The sequence below is a fragment of the Erythrolamprus reginae genome, chromosome 1 (assembly GCF_031021105.1).
Source record: "Erythrolamprus reginae isolate rEryReg1 chromosome 1, rEryReg1.hap1, whole genome shotgun sequence".
Taxonomy (NCBI): Eukaryota; Metazoa; Chordata; class Lepidosauria; order Squamata; family Dipsadidae; genus Erythrolamprus; species Erythrolamprus reginae.
This window is the reverse complement of record NC_091950.1, coordinates 283,196,571-283,213,935: the sequence shown is the minus strand read 5'-3', so window position 1 is coordinate 283,213,935 and position 17,365 is coordinate 283,196,571. Positions and strand designations below refer to the sequence as shown.

At 35.3% G+C, this 17,365-nt stretch overlaps 1 protein-coding gene across 3 annotated transcripts in view; it reads left to right on the top strand.

The window, feature by feature from the left end:
- IBTK (inhibitor of Bruton tyrosine kinase) overlaps positions 1-17,365 on the top strand; it is a 51,346-nt gene that overhangs the window by 13,934 nt on the left and 20,047 nt on the right. For all 3 annotated transcript variants that reach the window (XR_011557391.1, XM_070733109.1, XM_070733110.1), the window contains exons 7-17: positions 476-593; positions 1,637-1,817; positions 4,250-4,373; positions 4,880-5,054; positions 9,790-9,961; positions 10,558-11,166; positions 11,786-11,872; positions 13,256-13,338; positions 13,429-13,466; positions 16,385-16,481; positions 17,043-17,144. Coding sequence is in view for 2 of the 3 variants with exons in the window: in XM_070733109.1 (XP_070589210.1) it covers positions 476-593; positions 1,637-1,817; positions 4,250-4,373; positions 4,880-5,054; positions 9,790-9,961; positions 10,558-11,166; positions 11,786-11,872; positions 13,256-13,338; positions 13,429-13,466; positions 16,385-16,481; positions 17,043-17,144 (1,786 nt within the window). In the remaining variant the exon portion in view is untranslated. The remainder of the gene's footprint in view (positions 1-475; positions 594-1,636; positions 1,818-4,249; positions 4,374-4,879; positions 5,055-9,789; positions 9,962-10,557; positions 11,167-11,785; positions 11,873-13,255; positions 13,339-13,428; positions 13,467-16,384; positions 16,482-17,042; positions 17,145-17,365) is intronic.

The following is a 17,365-nucleotide window of genomic DNA, read 5'->3' as shown; positions in this document are numbered from 1 at the left end:
CTGCCCTGTACTTCTGTTGAGTGCATTGCAGAACTCTATTAAATAAGCATTTTATTGTGATTAACATCATTCTTGGTGCTTTTAATCTAAACATGAGCCAAGCAGATGACAATAATACAATATTAAAGAACATAGGAAAAGAATATTGCAAGCTCTTAAAAAGCTCTCTAACAATTAAGAGTTCTTCGAAATAACTGCTGGAAGAAAAATGTTTGTCTCTGCCATCTAAAACTAAAAAGAGATTGCTTTGCAACTCTCCCCGAGGAGGAAATTTCAGAGTTATGGTGTCACTATGGCAGTGTTTATCATCTCTTTCGCAATGGCTGATTAAATAATGCATGTTCTTATTTTAATTTTAATTTATGAATTAAAATGTTTGTTAAATTCTGCTGTCTTCTTGTTCTTTAGATTCAGGGCTAAGATGATTTGATTTATGACACCTGTATGTATGTCTGTGGGCTTTTTTTCTTAACAGATTCAAGCGAAAACTCTTAAGGGAAGGACAGTGATTGGTGTGGCTGCAGGGAGATTCCATTCAGTATTATGGACCAAAGAAGCAGTCTATACAATGGGACTGAATGGTGGACAATTGGGTGAGAGGGAATAAAAAACATTTGATGTTTGTGGATCTTAAATGTTGCTATAATTTTTGCAATCTACTTGCGGTACCACTAATGAGGTGCCAAAGTTGACATGTATTTGAAGTAGTGCTGTTAATGGTTAAAGCTAACTATGCCCTTGGGAAGTTGTTGATTTTTCTCTTAGTTACGTTATTTGATTTCCTTTACTTTCTAACCCTCTCTCTCTATATATATCTTGGCTATGCAATGAATGTTCCTTCCCATCCTCACAAAAGGAAAGATTATTCTAACAAACTAAAAGAATTCCCACAAGCTTAATATTCAGAATGTAGATACCTTTAATGCTGAAAACACAGGATTTTATAATTAAATGAAACTGAACTTGAACATCTATCAATTTAGGAGCTACATAATCAAGGCAACATGGGTACAAATTTTAGAAAAAATTACAAGGCTTCTTGAAAGTGTATGTGAATGTAATCTGTAAATTTAGCAATGGATTCAGACTGGTAAAATGTTGCATTATGACTCTATGAAACCATATAAATTTAAGACCCTTTCAAATAAATGTGCTCTAAGTAAATATATACTTATTAATTGTATTAGAAGTAAAGTTTTGTTTGTAAAATGTTTTCATACAGTTGGATCCTCCCTATAAGTTTGCTTTTAGTGATATGCTAAACAGAATGTCATGCAATTATTCATTTAATAAACAGATTTTGTGACCTTCTTTTTCTGCTCTAATCCGTAACTTTTTCCAGTGTTCTCTTTTAATGTAGTTTCATTACAAAAGATATGTTCTTTGACAAGAAGATACTGGAACATTGTTACCAATCAGAAAAAATAGGCTGAGTGTAGTGGAGTAAATCAGTATAAAGCTGCTTCATATGTTGGCATATGTTTACAATTAATTTTTTGATCCTCCAGGCAAATGCACGTGGGTGAATGGAAAATGCTTATTTCTGCCTTTCTTAATAAGAAAAGAATTGTGCTTAAATGCCAAATAATTCTAGATCTGGAAAACTTGACATCTAGGGTATTCTCTTACATTGTAGGATACTTGCTAGATCCTAATGGAGAGAAGTGTGTAACTTCCCCTCGCCAAGTCTCTGCTCTACATCATAAGGATATCAATATGTCCTTTGTCACTGCAAGTGATGGTGCCACAGTTTGTGTTACTGAAAAAGGAGACATCTATTTGCTTAGTGACTATCAGTGCAAGAAGATTGCTTCCAAGTGAGTGGTATCTCCCCCCCCCCCCGAGAATTGTCTAAGCTTCTCTTCCTGAATTTTTTAAAATTATGTCAACAGATTGAAAGGCTGTGGTTGTTGGGTTTTGTTTTTTGTTTTGTAAAATCTTCTGTTTTAAGCATACTAATATTGCTGATGTCTAATACTAGGCTATTTTGCATTGTGATACAGAAAATTGCATGTGAAAGGACTAATATTGCTTGCTCCATTGTATAGTTGTACAAGTCTTTGTGTAGATTGTTCTTCCAGTTGTGTGAAATAGGCTTTTGCACGTAGAGCTGGTCCGGATACAATCTGGGTGGGTTTTAAAAAAAATATACTACTGCAGGAACACAAGACAATGTAAAGCAAATCTAGTTTGTAAACATACAAATCCTTTAAAAATATTCAACTTTTGAACAATTTTTCCCAGAGAAAGAACTTTACTGAAACACCCCCCCCCCCAATATTTAACATTTTCTGAATAGTACCTAGGTTAGTCTGTTAAAGCAATGAAATTGGGCCCACTTATGATATTTCTTTAAAGGGTCTTTTTTTAGTTTTTAAAGTGCTACAAATTAATATAACAACAACAACAACAACAACAATAATAATAATAATTTTGCCCAGTAAAATTGAACAATGATGCCTCTAGAGTTAAAATATAAATAAGATATAAATTACACTTCTGCTTTTGGTTTGAAAATTCTGTTGCAGAGGTGGGGCAATAATTTTGGCCAAAGACTGATTTGGTTTTGGGTAGCCATGTGACAGCTGTGGATAGCTTACCCATTGCAGGTAAGCAGCCTGATGCATTTTTCTAGAAACCAACTTCCTTCCAATTACTCACTTTTTATTTACTCATATTACACATGAAATTCTACTTATTTGGCTTGTGATGGTAGCTGTGACCAAATGATGTTGGGCTTATTGAGATTTATTTGAAAGTTAGTATGTAGCATTGTTTGCAGAAGAAGTCTCTGTTCTTCAGAGAATCAAGTGAAAATATATACCTGTATTTATTTTTTAATCTAATTAGTCCACCAGTCAATCAGTCAGTTACCACTAAATCCAATTAGACTCACCACACTGTACCTACCTATAAAATGTCCCTGGTAAATTGAAATATAAACATCTATAGTAAACAGCATTAAAATAAATGTAAAAATTAAATAATAATCCAAAGGTCAAAATAGTACATTCAAATCAAGAAGTCATCCAAGCACTACATGGAGAAACTTAGTTTTAAGCATTTTCTGGAATGAAATCTGAATGAGAATTGGTCCTTCTTGAATTTTGGCCCAGCTCACCTGATAATAGTAATGGCGTTTCCCATAACAGGCTGGCTGATTGGATCAATTCTGCCTGAAGAATAACCATTTTTTGTATGAAACATAATATCACATTGCCAATTGCATGAAATCAATATTTAATTTTAATAAAATTGTAATATTAAAAAAATCCAGCTTTTTCTAGGCCTTTTTTTTTTGGAATACAGCTCCAATATGTTACTCCAAATGCTGATAGTGTAGATAATGTAAATTGTATTTTGTTTAGCTTAAATTACTGTAAACATGACAATGGAATTCTATAAATGTTTAAATGCAAATCTATGATCCTCTTTTTAAATTATAACTTGATACTACTATATATGAATTTTTGGATTTCTTAAATTTTGATTGCCTAGATTCTGACTATTATTTGAATCATTATCATCAAATTCTTTTGCGCTTACTTGAATCTGCAACTAGAATGCTTTCTTAAAAATAATGCTTAACTTTCTTTTTTCAGGTGCACAAGCAACTTTGCATGCACTCTTGTCAGTCATCTTTACAATTTAATTAATGCAACTTGTAGAGTCTGTTTGATTTATTGAGTATAAGTAAAGCTGAAAGGATTATGGTTTATTAAAATGGTTTATTGTGTTTACACTGATATTTCAACCCAGAATGGCCTTATCTAGATTTTAACTATTTTAACTCTCCAGTTGTCTCCAAAGTTAAGGATTTTAAGTCAGTGCACTTTCTAACTCTCGTGAGTTGTAAGGAAATGTTGAATATTACCATCCTTTTTGTTTGCATTTCAAGTGATATTTTCAGATACTATCTTAACAGTCAATAATTTGTGTATTGTGTTTTTATTGAAGCACTATATTTTTTTAACAAAAAAGAGTTATGTGGTATATATTGCATGATTGGTGAAGAAAGATGTTAGCAACAGAATAGGACAAAACGTCACATTGGCTTATTGTACAGATGTGATAGTCTTTTAGGATTAAGAAAAGTTACTGTATCATGTTCTCTTTGTTTAGTCATTGGGCTCTGTCAGCACTGCAGTTTTTTCATTAATAATTCACTTTTTAAATTGCCAAGTGAGATATCTTTTTTCTGTTCTTATTCTTGTTATTTCAGCATAAATTATTTTGTGTCCTTGTTTAGGCAACTTAACCTAAAAAAGGTTCTCGTGAGCGGAGGCCGTTTGGATTACAGAGTGAATCCTCAACATCTTAAAGAAAACGGAGGTCTGAGGATTTATATTCTTGCACTGGATCAAGCTGGAAGGGTAAGTTGTCTCTTACTCTCTCCATTGCTGCATCTGGACAGCATACAATAAGTATACCTATTGCACTTTTTGAACTATTGTACTTTTTTCCTGACATTTCCCCCTTCCTAACACTGAAAATTTCCTTTTCGAATTGGTTAACAATTATGTATAGTTGCATCAATAGAGTCATAGGTTTCTGAACCCACATAGGCTCAATTGACTTCTCAGTACAAAAAAATAACCCAAAGCCTCAGTGGCGCAGTGGTTAGAATGTAATACTACAGGCTACTTCTGCTGACTGCCGGCTGACTGCAATTTGGCAATTCAAATCCCACTAGGTTCAAGGTTGACTGAGCCTTCTGAGGTGGGTAAAATTGTAAATTGTTGGGAGTAATATGCTGACTTGGTTAAACCTCTTAAGAGAGAGCGGTAAAGCACTTAGCGAGTCCAGGACCAATGCAGAATGAAGATACAGAATGCTACTAATGTAGACATATTTTCACTTTTTAAATGTTATGTTTTAGGTGTTGTGCTGGAAAACTGCCAACAGTCCAATGAAGCAGTGCCGATGGATCTATGGCCGCCAAGTGTATATGTCTGATGTTTTTCTAAATAGGAATGAAATTATGTTTGTTACACAGGATGGGGAAGCTTTTAAGGGAAAATGGATGGATGGGAACAGACATTCAGAAAAGAGAGGTCAGTTAACAACCTTAAATTGACAAATGTGAAGCCTTAAAATTTAATCATTTTTGGATATATTATCAACACGAACCTTCTGGATATGAAATGAAGATAATAGTCATGCATCCCATTCTTTCCCTCTGCAGTCAGCATTTATCTGCCTTTATATATGTCTTATTTGTCTTTTCTCTGTCCTGAGAAGATTTTGGGAGCACATGAGAATGTTGCAGTGAAAGTGGCAAATTGCGGTCTTACGTTTACCTAACAGAAACAATTCCCTCAGTGAAAAAATAACATTTAATTTTATTCATACAGACAGTCTCCAACTTAAAACTGTTTACTTAGTAAATTGCATACTTAGTGACTGTTTGAAGTTACAACGACACAGAAAAAGTGACATGAACATTTTTCAACACTTACAAACGTTGGTCATGTGATTTACATCAGGATGCTTGGCAACTGACTCACATTTATGACATTTGTAGTGTCCTGGGGTGATGTGATCACCTTTTGTGACCTTCTGACAAAAAAAGTAAAAAAGGAATTCAGATTCGCTTAACAATTCTGTTTCTAAATTATTGACTGCAGTGATTTACTTAGCAGAGGAAAGTTATAAGATGGGGCAAAATTCACTTAACAAATGTCTCAATTCACCACAGAAATTTTGATCTCAAATGTGGTTGTAGGTTGAAGACTATCTGTAATTATTTCTGAACTTCATGTGTATGGACACAAAATTAAAAATTATGGCGAATGGCAATTTTACTGAGGTAAGTGGGATTGCTGACAGCTGAGACAGTATTATCCAATAGAGCAGAAGGTATCTGACTGGTTAGTGCCATCTACTATATTGAAATGGTATGGACGTATATATAAAATTGATTGTCAGCGTTCCAAGTAATACACCCATAGCAAATGTTATTACTTTATGTGTGTGTGTGTGCGTATGCTAATACAGTTGCCCACATTGTGATAACAGTCCTCATGGATAACCCTAGAACAGAGTTCCCCAACTTTTCTGATTTTATGGATCAGCCTGTTGGGGGAGCAAGGGGAGATGGTTCCATGCTAACGGTGGGGAAGCACTCACAGAAATTGAGCATGTGTGTGTGTGTATGTGTGCTTGCCTGCTACTTGTGCAAGTGGGGATGTGCACATGCTTGCCTGCCACTTTGGGCGGCCTCATTGTAAACAGCTCATGGCCTGGTAGTGGGCTGTGACCTGTGGGTTGAGGACCCTCACCAATTTCAATTGACATGAAGTCATAAGCCAACATATCTTTTAAACTACAATTAAGCTACAGATGATTTTTTTTCTCTAACTTAAGCTTATTGAGGTTGGTTGTAAATATTTCGAGATAGTTTTAAAACACAAGATATGCATTCTAACATATGCATATGTCTCTGATTCTGAAACTGTCATATATATTTCAGAATAATTACAGAAAAAAACCCCTTAGTATTTTCTTTAATTACCTATAAAGTTATTTCAGCAGTATACTTCCAACAAAATATTATTTTTTACATGACTATTGCACAATTCTTTTCTAATTAGTTTCACCTGCTAATTGTTTTCTTTATGGCCCTATAAAATTAGCCATTGAGAGCTTGTATCTTTGTATGCTTGGAAAAGCTTTTTTGTTTTTCTTGTCGTTTGCTTCCAATTAATGTATCTTGAAGAGCAAATGCAGCATATTTATTTCATATTTTAACACCTCAACTGCTTAAACCAGATATACTGGATTCTGTCTATTTAGCCAGGCCTTTATACAAGTAGTTTTTGATTTACAACCACAATTATACCTAGAAATAACCCATCGTTAAGTGACTACTGCTCATAGTACTTGAATTTTATAAAAAAGTGTAGTTGTGCATTGCTGAGTTTGATGTTAAGATTTTTAAAACGCTACTGCATTTGTAATGTCACAGTGATAAATTTTATTTCCAAAGCAGCAATGGATTATACCATGTTTTCCCCAAAATAAGACATCCCCAGATAATAAGCCCAATTGGGCTTTTGAGTTCATGGTAATAAAACCAAGCGCTTATTTCAGGGTTCAAATTTTTTTAAGACATGGTCTTATTTTTGGGAAAACATGGTAGTAGATGGAGGTTAGATTCAGCATTTTCTTCATCTGGTAAAGTGCTCATATCAGTAATTATTCAATTTATTCCTGGCAAATTCAGAATATTTTCTTGGAAGTCATGAGGGTTTATTTTTAAAAATGTAAAAAAATAATAAAATTTTAAGATGGTTGGCAAAAATGCAGTGAAAGATAATAATGTAAGGAGAATAAACCTTTCAATGTTATTATTTATATTAGAAAAATCTTTAAAATAAATTTCTGTGTATTAAACTTGAAAGTTAGTCCTTTTTCCTCATTTATTTTCAATGATCATATGAGGCTTTGGTGGTGTAGGTTTTATGCAGTATTCCAGCCTTGCCACTGGATGGCAGTGGTGTGCTACAATTAGTATGATTGAAATAGAAACTGGTGATAGGATATACTTTAACTTATAAGAAGTTAATAAATCACCCCCACCCCAAATCTTGGATATTGCCTTTGATAGGAATAATGAGATAAACATCCTACTTCCACACAAAAAATAAGCATAAGAGAGAGCAGCAAGACTTTGTTAATACCACGTAGCTAGACCTTTAAAGCCCTTCATGGCATCGGACCAGAATATCTCCGAGACCGCCTCCTGCCGCACGAATCCCAGCGACCGATTAGGTCCCACAGAGTGGGCCTTCTCCGGGTCCCGTCAACCAAACAATGCCGGTTGGCGGGCCCCAGGGGAAGAGCCTTCTCTGTGGCGGCACCGGCCCTCTGGAACCAGCTCCCCCCAGAGATTAGAACTGCCCCTACTCTTCCTGCCTTCCGTAAACTCCTTAAAACCCACCTTTGCCGTCAGGCATGGGGGAACTGAAACATATCCCCCTGGGCACGTTTAATTTATGCATGGTATGTCTGTGTGTGTGTCTGTTAGCATATGGGGTTTTTTAAATATTTAAATATTTTAAATTGTCTGATTGCTTATGATTTGTTACTACATGTTGTGAGCCGCCCCGAGTCTTCGGAGAGGGGCGGCATACAAATCTAAGTAATAAATAAATAAATAAATTACATTTGTAATGAAATTTTCTTGTTTATCTTTTCCTTAGAGAAAAATAGATTCCTAAACCAAAATTCTCTGGTCTGCTTTTTCCAGCCTCTTTCATATTTCAGCCTCCATTAGGCTGAGAAATCTGCTGGTTCTTTTCTTTTCCTAGTCATAGTGCCAAGCTTCTGTATTTCCTTTTCCAGTTCTGCTGTAAGATTGACAATTAAATTTAAAACATTTAAACAGTTATCCGTTTTCTTTCTTAGAGAGAGGGATTGGGGTCTAAAACAACAAAATTGCATCCATTAGGATCTGTTGTATTACTGACTGCTCTGTGCCCAAAAGCAAGTTTCTCAACTTCCTATGCATGATTTGCCTCATCAGTTGAGATATCACTTGAAGAATTCTGAAGAGAAATTTCTTAGTGCAGATAAGCAACAACGTTATCTCATTCACAAATGTGGACTGATGATGTTTGCATTCTGGTAGTGGGAAGGTGCCCGCTATGTTTGAGTTGGTATCAGTTGCAGACCCTAGAGAAGCTTAAGATGGCACCTGGTTGTCTTGTGCTTAAAGCTAACAATTGCTTAAGTACTTTTAAATAATTTCCTCTTGCTTAAATAAAAATAAATATGTAAATAAAATTCAACATGATGAAAAAATGTCTGTGGCAGCAGTGTCTTTGAGGAAAAAGGATGTAGTCTTCAGATCTAAGAATCCTTAAAGAAAAATAAAAGAATAATTATTGTCCGTCTATACCGGGGCTGTCAAATAACTCCCAGAGACCAATTAGAGCACACAGAGTCGGCCTCCTCCAGGTCCCGTCAGCTAAACAATGTAGGTTGGCAGGGCCAAAGGGGAGGGCCTTCACTGCCCTGACTTTATGGAACCAACCCCCCCCCCCAAGGTCCGTATGGCCCCCACCCTGCTGGCTTTCCGTAAGGCCATGAAGACCTAGCTATGCCGATAAGCCTGGGGGCCCTAAATCAACCACTAGCTTGTTCATGTGTCTGAATTGGTATGAATGACTAGTATGTATGCTGTTAAATGGTCTTTAGTTTTAATTAGGATTTTAGAATATTCTTTTTTTCTTGACTTCTTTTTCTTGTTGCTGTTATTTGTAATTTTATACTGTTGTAAGCCGCCCTGAGTCCTTTGGGATAGAAATCAAAATAAGTAAATAAATAAATTCCTGGCCCGTGGGCCGGATGCGTCACTACACTAGCCACACCCACACCCGGTTTAGCGAAAAGGGGAAAAAAAGTGCTGATATGTCACGTGATAACATGAGTTTGACAACCCTGGTCTATACTTTTACTCTTAAGATCTTTGCAAAGTTTTAGAAATCCTCAGTTTGCTAAATTATGAGTAAAATTTAGAATTAGGAGTAAAAATTATGGGTAAAAATTTAGGATTATGGATAAAAATTATGGGTAAAAATTTAGAGTGGACACTGACTACAAGCCAAATCCCCTTGTGGTTTTGGGCATGATTTCAAGAACAATTTAGAATGAAAACTAGATCTGATTCTTAATAGAAATTTGAATCCATAAACTTTTAGCCTAGTTGGAATCAGTAAAATTATTCACAAATATTTATCTTGCTCTGCTGATCACCTAATTATTTATTTTTTATTTCTTTTACAGATACAGTGTCAAATCTTCAGAATTCTTCAAGTGATATATCATCCTATGATACAAACAATACATATGAACGAATACAACTTGAGAAACTTGCTTTTGTGCACAGAGCAGTCAGTATTACAACAGATCCTAATGGATATAATTTTGCTGTTTTACAGTCAGATCCCAAAACAAGGTTTGAGTATATATGACAATAACCTTTTCCTTTGCAACTTCTGGAGGGAATAGTGCTAGTGAATTGAAAATTTTCCCTTTTGATTATTCAAGTCTTTATGCAAATTAGTCAAGCTCTTACCATATTAATATTTAGCATTCAAGTTTGTACTCTTGCCTGACTAAGAAAAGGGTAATTAACCCAGCTTTGCTGTCAACAGAGAAAACAATATTGGGCTTATATTTCAAAAACTAAGTCAAATACGAGTTGAAATACAATAAGAAATAATAGCATATTAAATCTTCAGAATGGGAAAATGTTTTTTTTTAATTGTTAAAACATAGATATGGATGAATGTTCTTTATTCAAGATAGAGCTTTCCGCATTCCCTCTTCCAAAAGATAGGATATATTTGTGCATATCTAAAAGGCACCTACTGTATATATCCAGGCAAGATTGTGTTCATTGTATTTGTATTTCATGTTCATCAGCAAGTTACAAATTCTTATTTTAAAAATTGTTTCTTTCTCTTTCCATTACACATGAAGATTTTTAAAGGATATAGTAAAAGCTGGATTTCTTGAAAACATTAATGCTTGTGTGCTTTTTTCTTCCAGTTTGTATGAAATTCCAAATGTGTCAAGATCCACCCTTCCTGAAGATTTTGGAAAGTTGTTGAGAGAAGCTGAAGTTATGGACACCATCCATGATGTTACTTTCCATGTTGGCTCTCAGACATTTCCTGTGCACAAATACATGTTGGCAATGCGCTCTGATTTTTTCCGGAAACTCTTTGTATCGGACCCAAATTGGTTAGATTCTGCTGACCTGTATCGTAAAGATAAAGATGATGTTGGTTGTGATCTCTTTGTAATAGAGAAAATTCATCCAGACTTGTTTATGTACCTTCTCCAGTACATTTACACAGACTCCTGCGATCTGCTGATTCATGGCTACAGGCCCAGAATGGTGTACAAAGAAAGAATGGAAGAAAATGAAGACAACTTAATTACAAACTTGAATAAAATAGTTGCTCATGGGGACGTTAATAACAAGTCTGCATTTGCGGTTTATAGACGCAACCAAGTGCAGATGATGAATGAAAAACAGAAAAGTAAATCAAAATCCACTTCTAAAAAATGCAAAGATGTTGGAGAAGAAATGAATCTTGTTAAAATGTTGCAAATTGTTGCAAAGAAATTTGGTCTCAGTAATTTAAGTTCAAGGTATGTGAATGTCTTTTTACGATTTTGTATGTGTAATTACCTCCTCCACACACATAAGAGTTTAATCTTCAGGTTAATATCTGTACACAATATTGATGTGTCTGGTTATGTGTTCTACAATCAGACTTTTTTGTTGAAAACATGAGGCTTTGTATAGTTAATTATGTACAGTGTTGAACATAAGTTTTATGAATAGAGGAGGGATACATCTTGCTGTTTGAACCATACAGCTGAACTCATTTACAAATATGCAGAAAGTTAACAACAGAAGTAGCATCTTGTTTATATAAGTTGATATTTTACTGCATTTACTTTGCACTTCAAAATATAATAACAAAATTATACAAATTAGTTATGGACTTTACCATAGTCCTGTTTAACTTCCCTAATCCCTTTCCTGTTTCTAGGAAGCCTTCATAATCTTTTTACTTTGCTGGCACAGACAAACAAACGCATGCAAAAGCAGACGTTTTTCTAGTTCTGAAAAAAAGTGTACTCACTACTTAAAGAATACCGTGCATTGAACTTCGGCAGACAAATTTTCTGTGGTTATTTATTATTATTTTCAAAATAAATTCTTGTAATAACAATTGTGATTTTTAATTTTGTTTCCACACAGGCTAGATGGAATCAGGATAGAAAATGGAAAAGTTAATGTTGTGAACAGAAAAAATGGCAACAAACCAAAGTTTAGTCAGAAAAAATGGTGAGTGTATAGGATTTGGAAGAAGTGGGAGTTACAAAGCCAAATAAACCAATGGGTAATCCAGAAACTACTTTTTCTGAATTGTGATGAAGGGGTTTTACATCTCAGTGATGGCTATAATGGCTGTGGTATTGAGAGTATATATACACTCCCAAGAAGAGTCATCCATGATAGGCTGAACCTATTAGGAGGAATAAGACTAAACAAGATCCACCAGAAAAGAAAGTGACAGTCCACTCCAATATTCCGCCAACAAAACCAAATGGACCCTCACAACCCATTCAATATCAATATTATACTAGAAGGCACTCCTTGGGTCAGAAGTTATCCAGTGAGCTTTTGGGAAAGAGGAGATAGTTTTACAAGTAATGCTAGTAATTTATTTTGCACTGAAGCCAATCCTGATATGACCAGAAGCAAGAAAAAGTTTAGCATTGCAGCATTGATATATGGAATGGCAGAATGATGAACCAAAGCAAACATGATGTCAGACATAAATATCAACACTGGACATTGACATTCCTGGAATCAGCAACTTGGAATGGAACAACATCAGGGCAACATAGAGTCTACTTCAGGCAAGAAGATAGTAAAAAAATAATGGAGCATCAGTTAACAAAAGGAAGTCAAAGTCATCCCAAAGATGCTTTTCCAAGAGGCAACTGGACTTCCTGGGTTTTCTTTGAAGATGTTTCGCTTCTCATCGAAGAGGTTTCTACAGATCTCTCGAGGTTTGCCTCTTGAAAAAGTTCCTTTGGGTCAACCATGACCTGGATGGCTGACGATCTCCATAGAAGTCAAATATAGTTCTGCAACGCAAGCCAAAAATGATACAATAATCTCAACTTGAATGCTAGACAAACCAATCAGCAATTTGTTGATACCACTCCAATCATAGAAGCAGAGGAACTGGAGGATGAACACATGTATTGTGGCTTGCAACATCTTGCTGACTCATCAACAACAAAGATATGCTAATGTTACAATATGTAAGAACTCGGGGAGGAAATAAATAGCATCTAAGGTAGTGGGGAAATGGTTTTAGATGTATAAAATAAAGCAGGATCGTAACTGATAAGAACTCTGTGAAAATAATTTCAATATTTATAACAAATTCTCTACATTTATTATGCAAACAACCTAAAATATAGCTCTATAAATGTTTCTAGTTGGGCAAGATGAAATCAAATTGATGTCTGCAACCCTCTTCAGTCAGCAAAGACAAAATCTGGCACTGATTGTTGGTTTCAATCACAAATTTGTTGTTCCAAAATTACAAGTTAAAATTAAATAAATACATTGCGTGTTTACATGTTAAGCTTTTTAAGCAATAAACTGCTTTGTATATACTGTATCCTATATTAATGTTGTTGTTTTTTCCAGTTCACACCTTTGTGATGTGACTATTAAATCTAAAGATGGAAAGGAATTCCCATGCCACAAATGTGTGCTCTGTGCCAGGCTTGGTAGGTATAATATAAGGTGGCTTGCTTAATTTATTAATAGTTCTGGGTCTTTTTAAATACATGACAGAATGAAATCTCTCTTCTTTGCAGACTACTTTCACAGCATGCTGAGCAACTCTTGGATTGAGGTGAGTGTGCAGATCCGTTACCAATGCCTTTTTTAAGGTGCAAATTATTTATTGGGGATTATATGGATAATTTTTTTTTCTTATAAAGTAAATTAAAATAATGCCATGCAGCATAGAGGATTATATACTTTTAATAAGATAAGATAAGAATCATTCAAGAATAAAGCAGTACTTCCTTGTTTGTATAATTGATTAAAGAATGTAGTTACTTCATTTTAATATGTACAATTAGTATTAAGTATTATCTGCACTATATTGTAAGGTACAGAATTATCCTGTAGGCTACAGTATCCAATCCCTTCAGCTTTGCACCAGGGAAGGGTTACATATTTTTGTGTCGAATCACCCTGGTGTATTGAAGGAACATCACAGCTCCTTATTTGCCTCTCGGCCCAACCCAGGGCCATTTCCAAGGCAGCTATAATTTTATTGATAGCCAACAATTCTATCTGTATGTGTCACATTTTTTTGTGTCACATACATACATACATACATACATACATACATACATACATACATATATGGAAGCAGGGCCTCTCTCAGTGGGAGGAACTTTGGATATTCAGGAAAACGAAATATTAAAAAGACAGTTAATAATAAAATTTCTGTTCAGACAGAAGAACATTTAAATGTCTTCATCGCCTGTCAAAAATGGCCTTAGTAGATTTTAGTAGATTTTTAATAGATAAACGAATGTTTAAAAAGAATATTCTGGTGAGAATACTTTTAAAAGAATAGGATGAGTTAACTTTTATAAAAATTGTACTTGTGACAAAGTAGCCACTGTAGCAACAACCACCATTCTTTTCTCACACTACTGTGCCAGCCAATATAATCCCAAATGATACCTGGAACTTTGGAGCATGGCCACACTGTTTCATATTGTTCTATATTCTCTTGTATTCAAGTCCATGTAGCCATTGGGCGTTCTGTCTACTGCATTTATTAAACCCTGATCCCATATCTGAAGATTATTTGGTTTTTTTTTACTCTTGTACTCTATTTATTTTCATTTAACTGTCTTTTTTTCTGAATAGAAATGCTTGGGTACGTTGCTAGTCTTTTGATTGCAAAGGAATAGATTTTTCTTTAGGTTTAACTGTTGCACGTTTATTATTTAATTTATCACTCAACTTTCTAAAGTCGCCCAATTCGTAAACAGTTCCAGAAGTTAAAAACAACATCCAATATAATAAAATATAAAACAGAGATTTCGTGGTTTATTGGCAATGATAACAGAGGCAACTGATTTATTGCTGGATTTGACACTAAATTTCCTAGGGCTGTGCCTGAACATGCATGGGGTGTTATATTACTAATAATGTGGTCATATTAGCGTTATGTAAGGGCCCCCCCCCCCCATTGCATTGGGAATTCTTTTTGTGGTGTGAATGTTCAATGGTTTTTCTATTCAGTCTTGAAAGAATGAAGTCAGATCGAATCTTTTTCAAATTAATATACACAGAAATTGCCAGTAGATGACTAATAGCTATGGAGCATTTAGTAGACTCCCTTACAGTTATTTTCCAAAATGGAACATTGCCAACATTTTTGAAATAATTCAGTTATGTCTTCAGGTTACTGTGTTTATGTAAGATTTTCCCCCTTGTTTGCATTTGGCTTGAGATTTCAGAACAATTGATGAGGCATGGATGCTATGGACTGTATCATGAATTCCCATACAATATGCTGTGAGAAGATAAGGGTGTTATCTGCCGTTGCTATCAGAAGAGCCTGCCAAGCGTGCTTTTTAGCTCTGTTCCGTACATTAGCTTTCTTCCTAGCAACTGATCTCATTGGAAAGATAATTCTATGAAGCCTCTTCGTCAGATGGGCTTCCATCATTTTTTCACATAAGAGATGTATGTTAAGAAGCACAATTCGTGTATAACTTTAAATTTAAGTTTTATTAGATTTGTATGCCGCCCCTCTCCAAAGACTCAGGGCGGCTCACAACAACAGCAATACAATATACAAAGTACAAATCCAATATACATTAAAAACAATTTTAAACCCATAAATATTAAAAAACAATCATTACTGCACAGTCATACCATTCTCATATATTACAGTCAGAAAAAAGGTGGTGCTGGGGGGATAAGATAGTTATTCCCCCCATGCCTGGCGACATAGATAGGTCTTCAACATCTTGCGGAAGGCGGGAAGAGTAAGGGCAATTCAAATCTCCGGGGGGAGTTGATTCCAGAGGTCCGCAACTTGGGCGTCCTCCTCGATCCACAGCTAACATTAGAGCAACATCTTTCAGCTGTGGCAAGGAGGGCATTTGCCCAGGTCCGCCTGGTGTACCACTTGCGGCCCTATTTGGACCGGGAGTCACTGCTCACAGTCACTCATGCCCTGATCACCTCGAGGTTCGACTACTGCAGCGCTCTCTACATGGGGCTTCCTTTGAAAAGTGTTCTGAAACTTCAGATCATGCAGAATGTGGCCGCGAGAGTTATTGTGTGGCTTCCAAGATCTGCCCATGTTTCGCCAAACTCAGCGGCCTGCACTGGTTGCCGATCAGTTTCCGGTAACAATTCAAAGTGCTGGTAATGACCTATAAAGCCCTACATGGCATCGGAGCAGAATACCTCTGGGGCCGCCTTCTGCCGCACGAATCCCAGCGGCCAATTAGGATAATAACAATTTTGGCAAAATCCCTCCTGATTTTCAAGAATGGAAACACCCTAATTTTTCATATAATGAATATCGGCATGGGCTGCCAGCAGACTTGGGAAATGATCTTCATTATTTGAAAATCATAGATACTTATTTCTTAATAGTTATTTTGTGTGGGCAGCCTATGTCTTTTGAAATCTGAAGATTTTTTTTAAAAAAAATCTTACAGCAAAATTGTCCTGGAACATAAAGTGGATTTGCACTCAAAATGTTTCTGTAAACTCTTTTTCATGCAGGCATCATGCTGTTCATCTCTAGAGTTGCCGTTCCCATCTGAAATTCTGCAGGTCATCCTGGATTATATTTACGCAGACGAAGCCGTTGCAGTAAATGGTGAGGGCATGAACATCTCTTGCATCACTAGAATAAAAATGAGTAGTATTAGGAATGAATAGGAAGTGTGGTATCCTTTGAGAAAATTCGTGTTTGCACATCATTAGGGATAAGATAGACATCGGGAATAGAAATTGGGAGAATAGTAGGAAATAGATATTGGGAATAAAAAAGAAAGTAGTGACAGCTCAAACTATAGTATGAAACTGTAATGCAAATAAGGCTAAGATTTCATGAGGAAGGAACTCCTCATGAATAGTAATTCATTTTTAAAAATATGCTTGCAGAAAGGTGAAATAAGGAAAAGGCTAAAAGAGATAATTCATTATGGAAAATGAAACATCTAGAGGAAAATTTGATATTACTAATAATATCCAATAATTTGATATTTCATTTAAATTTGATATTACTACTAATATCCAATCATTTAAAACCATTTGGTGTAAAGGGAGTTAAGATACCACAAATGATAGCGTGCGATATTGGTTCAGCTAGCCTGTGGATAGTAAGTAGAGTGAGTTGAAAATTCATTCAAGTTACAAATTTTTCACTGATTTCCAGAATCTCAAAATGTGGAATTCATCTGCAATGTTCTGGTGGTGGCAGACCAGCTCCTTATGTTACGGTTAAAAGAAATTTGTGAAGTAGCCATTACTGAAAAATGTGAGTTTTTGTTTCAGATTGTTGTTGTATTTTCATTTTTCATTAACATAATGTAGAAGCTTGTATCACAGTGAGCATAGAAGAACAAATCCCATTCTTAAAAAATAGATTTTCTCTCAATGCTCATGAATTCTTGCTTTCAGTGTGGTATGAGTATGCATTGTAGAAAATTCCATAGAACCTTGTGAATATGCTGGAATATTGGTGTATGGGTCCTCTAG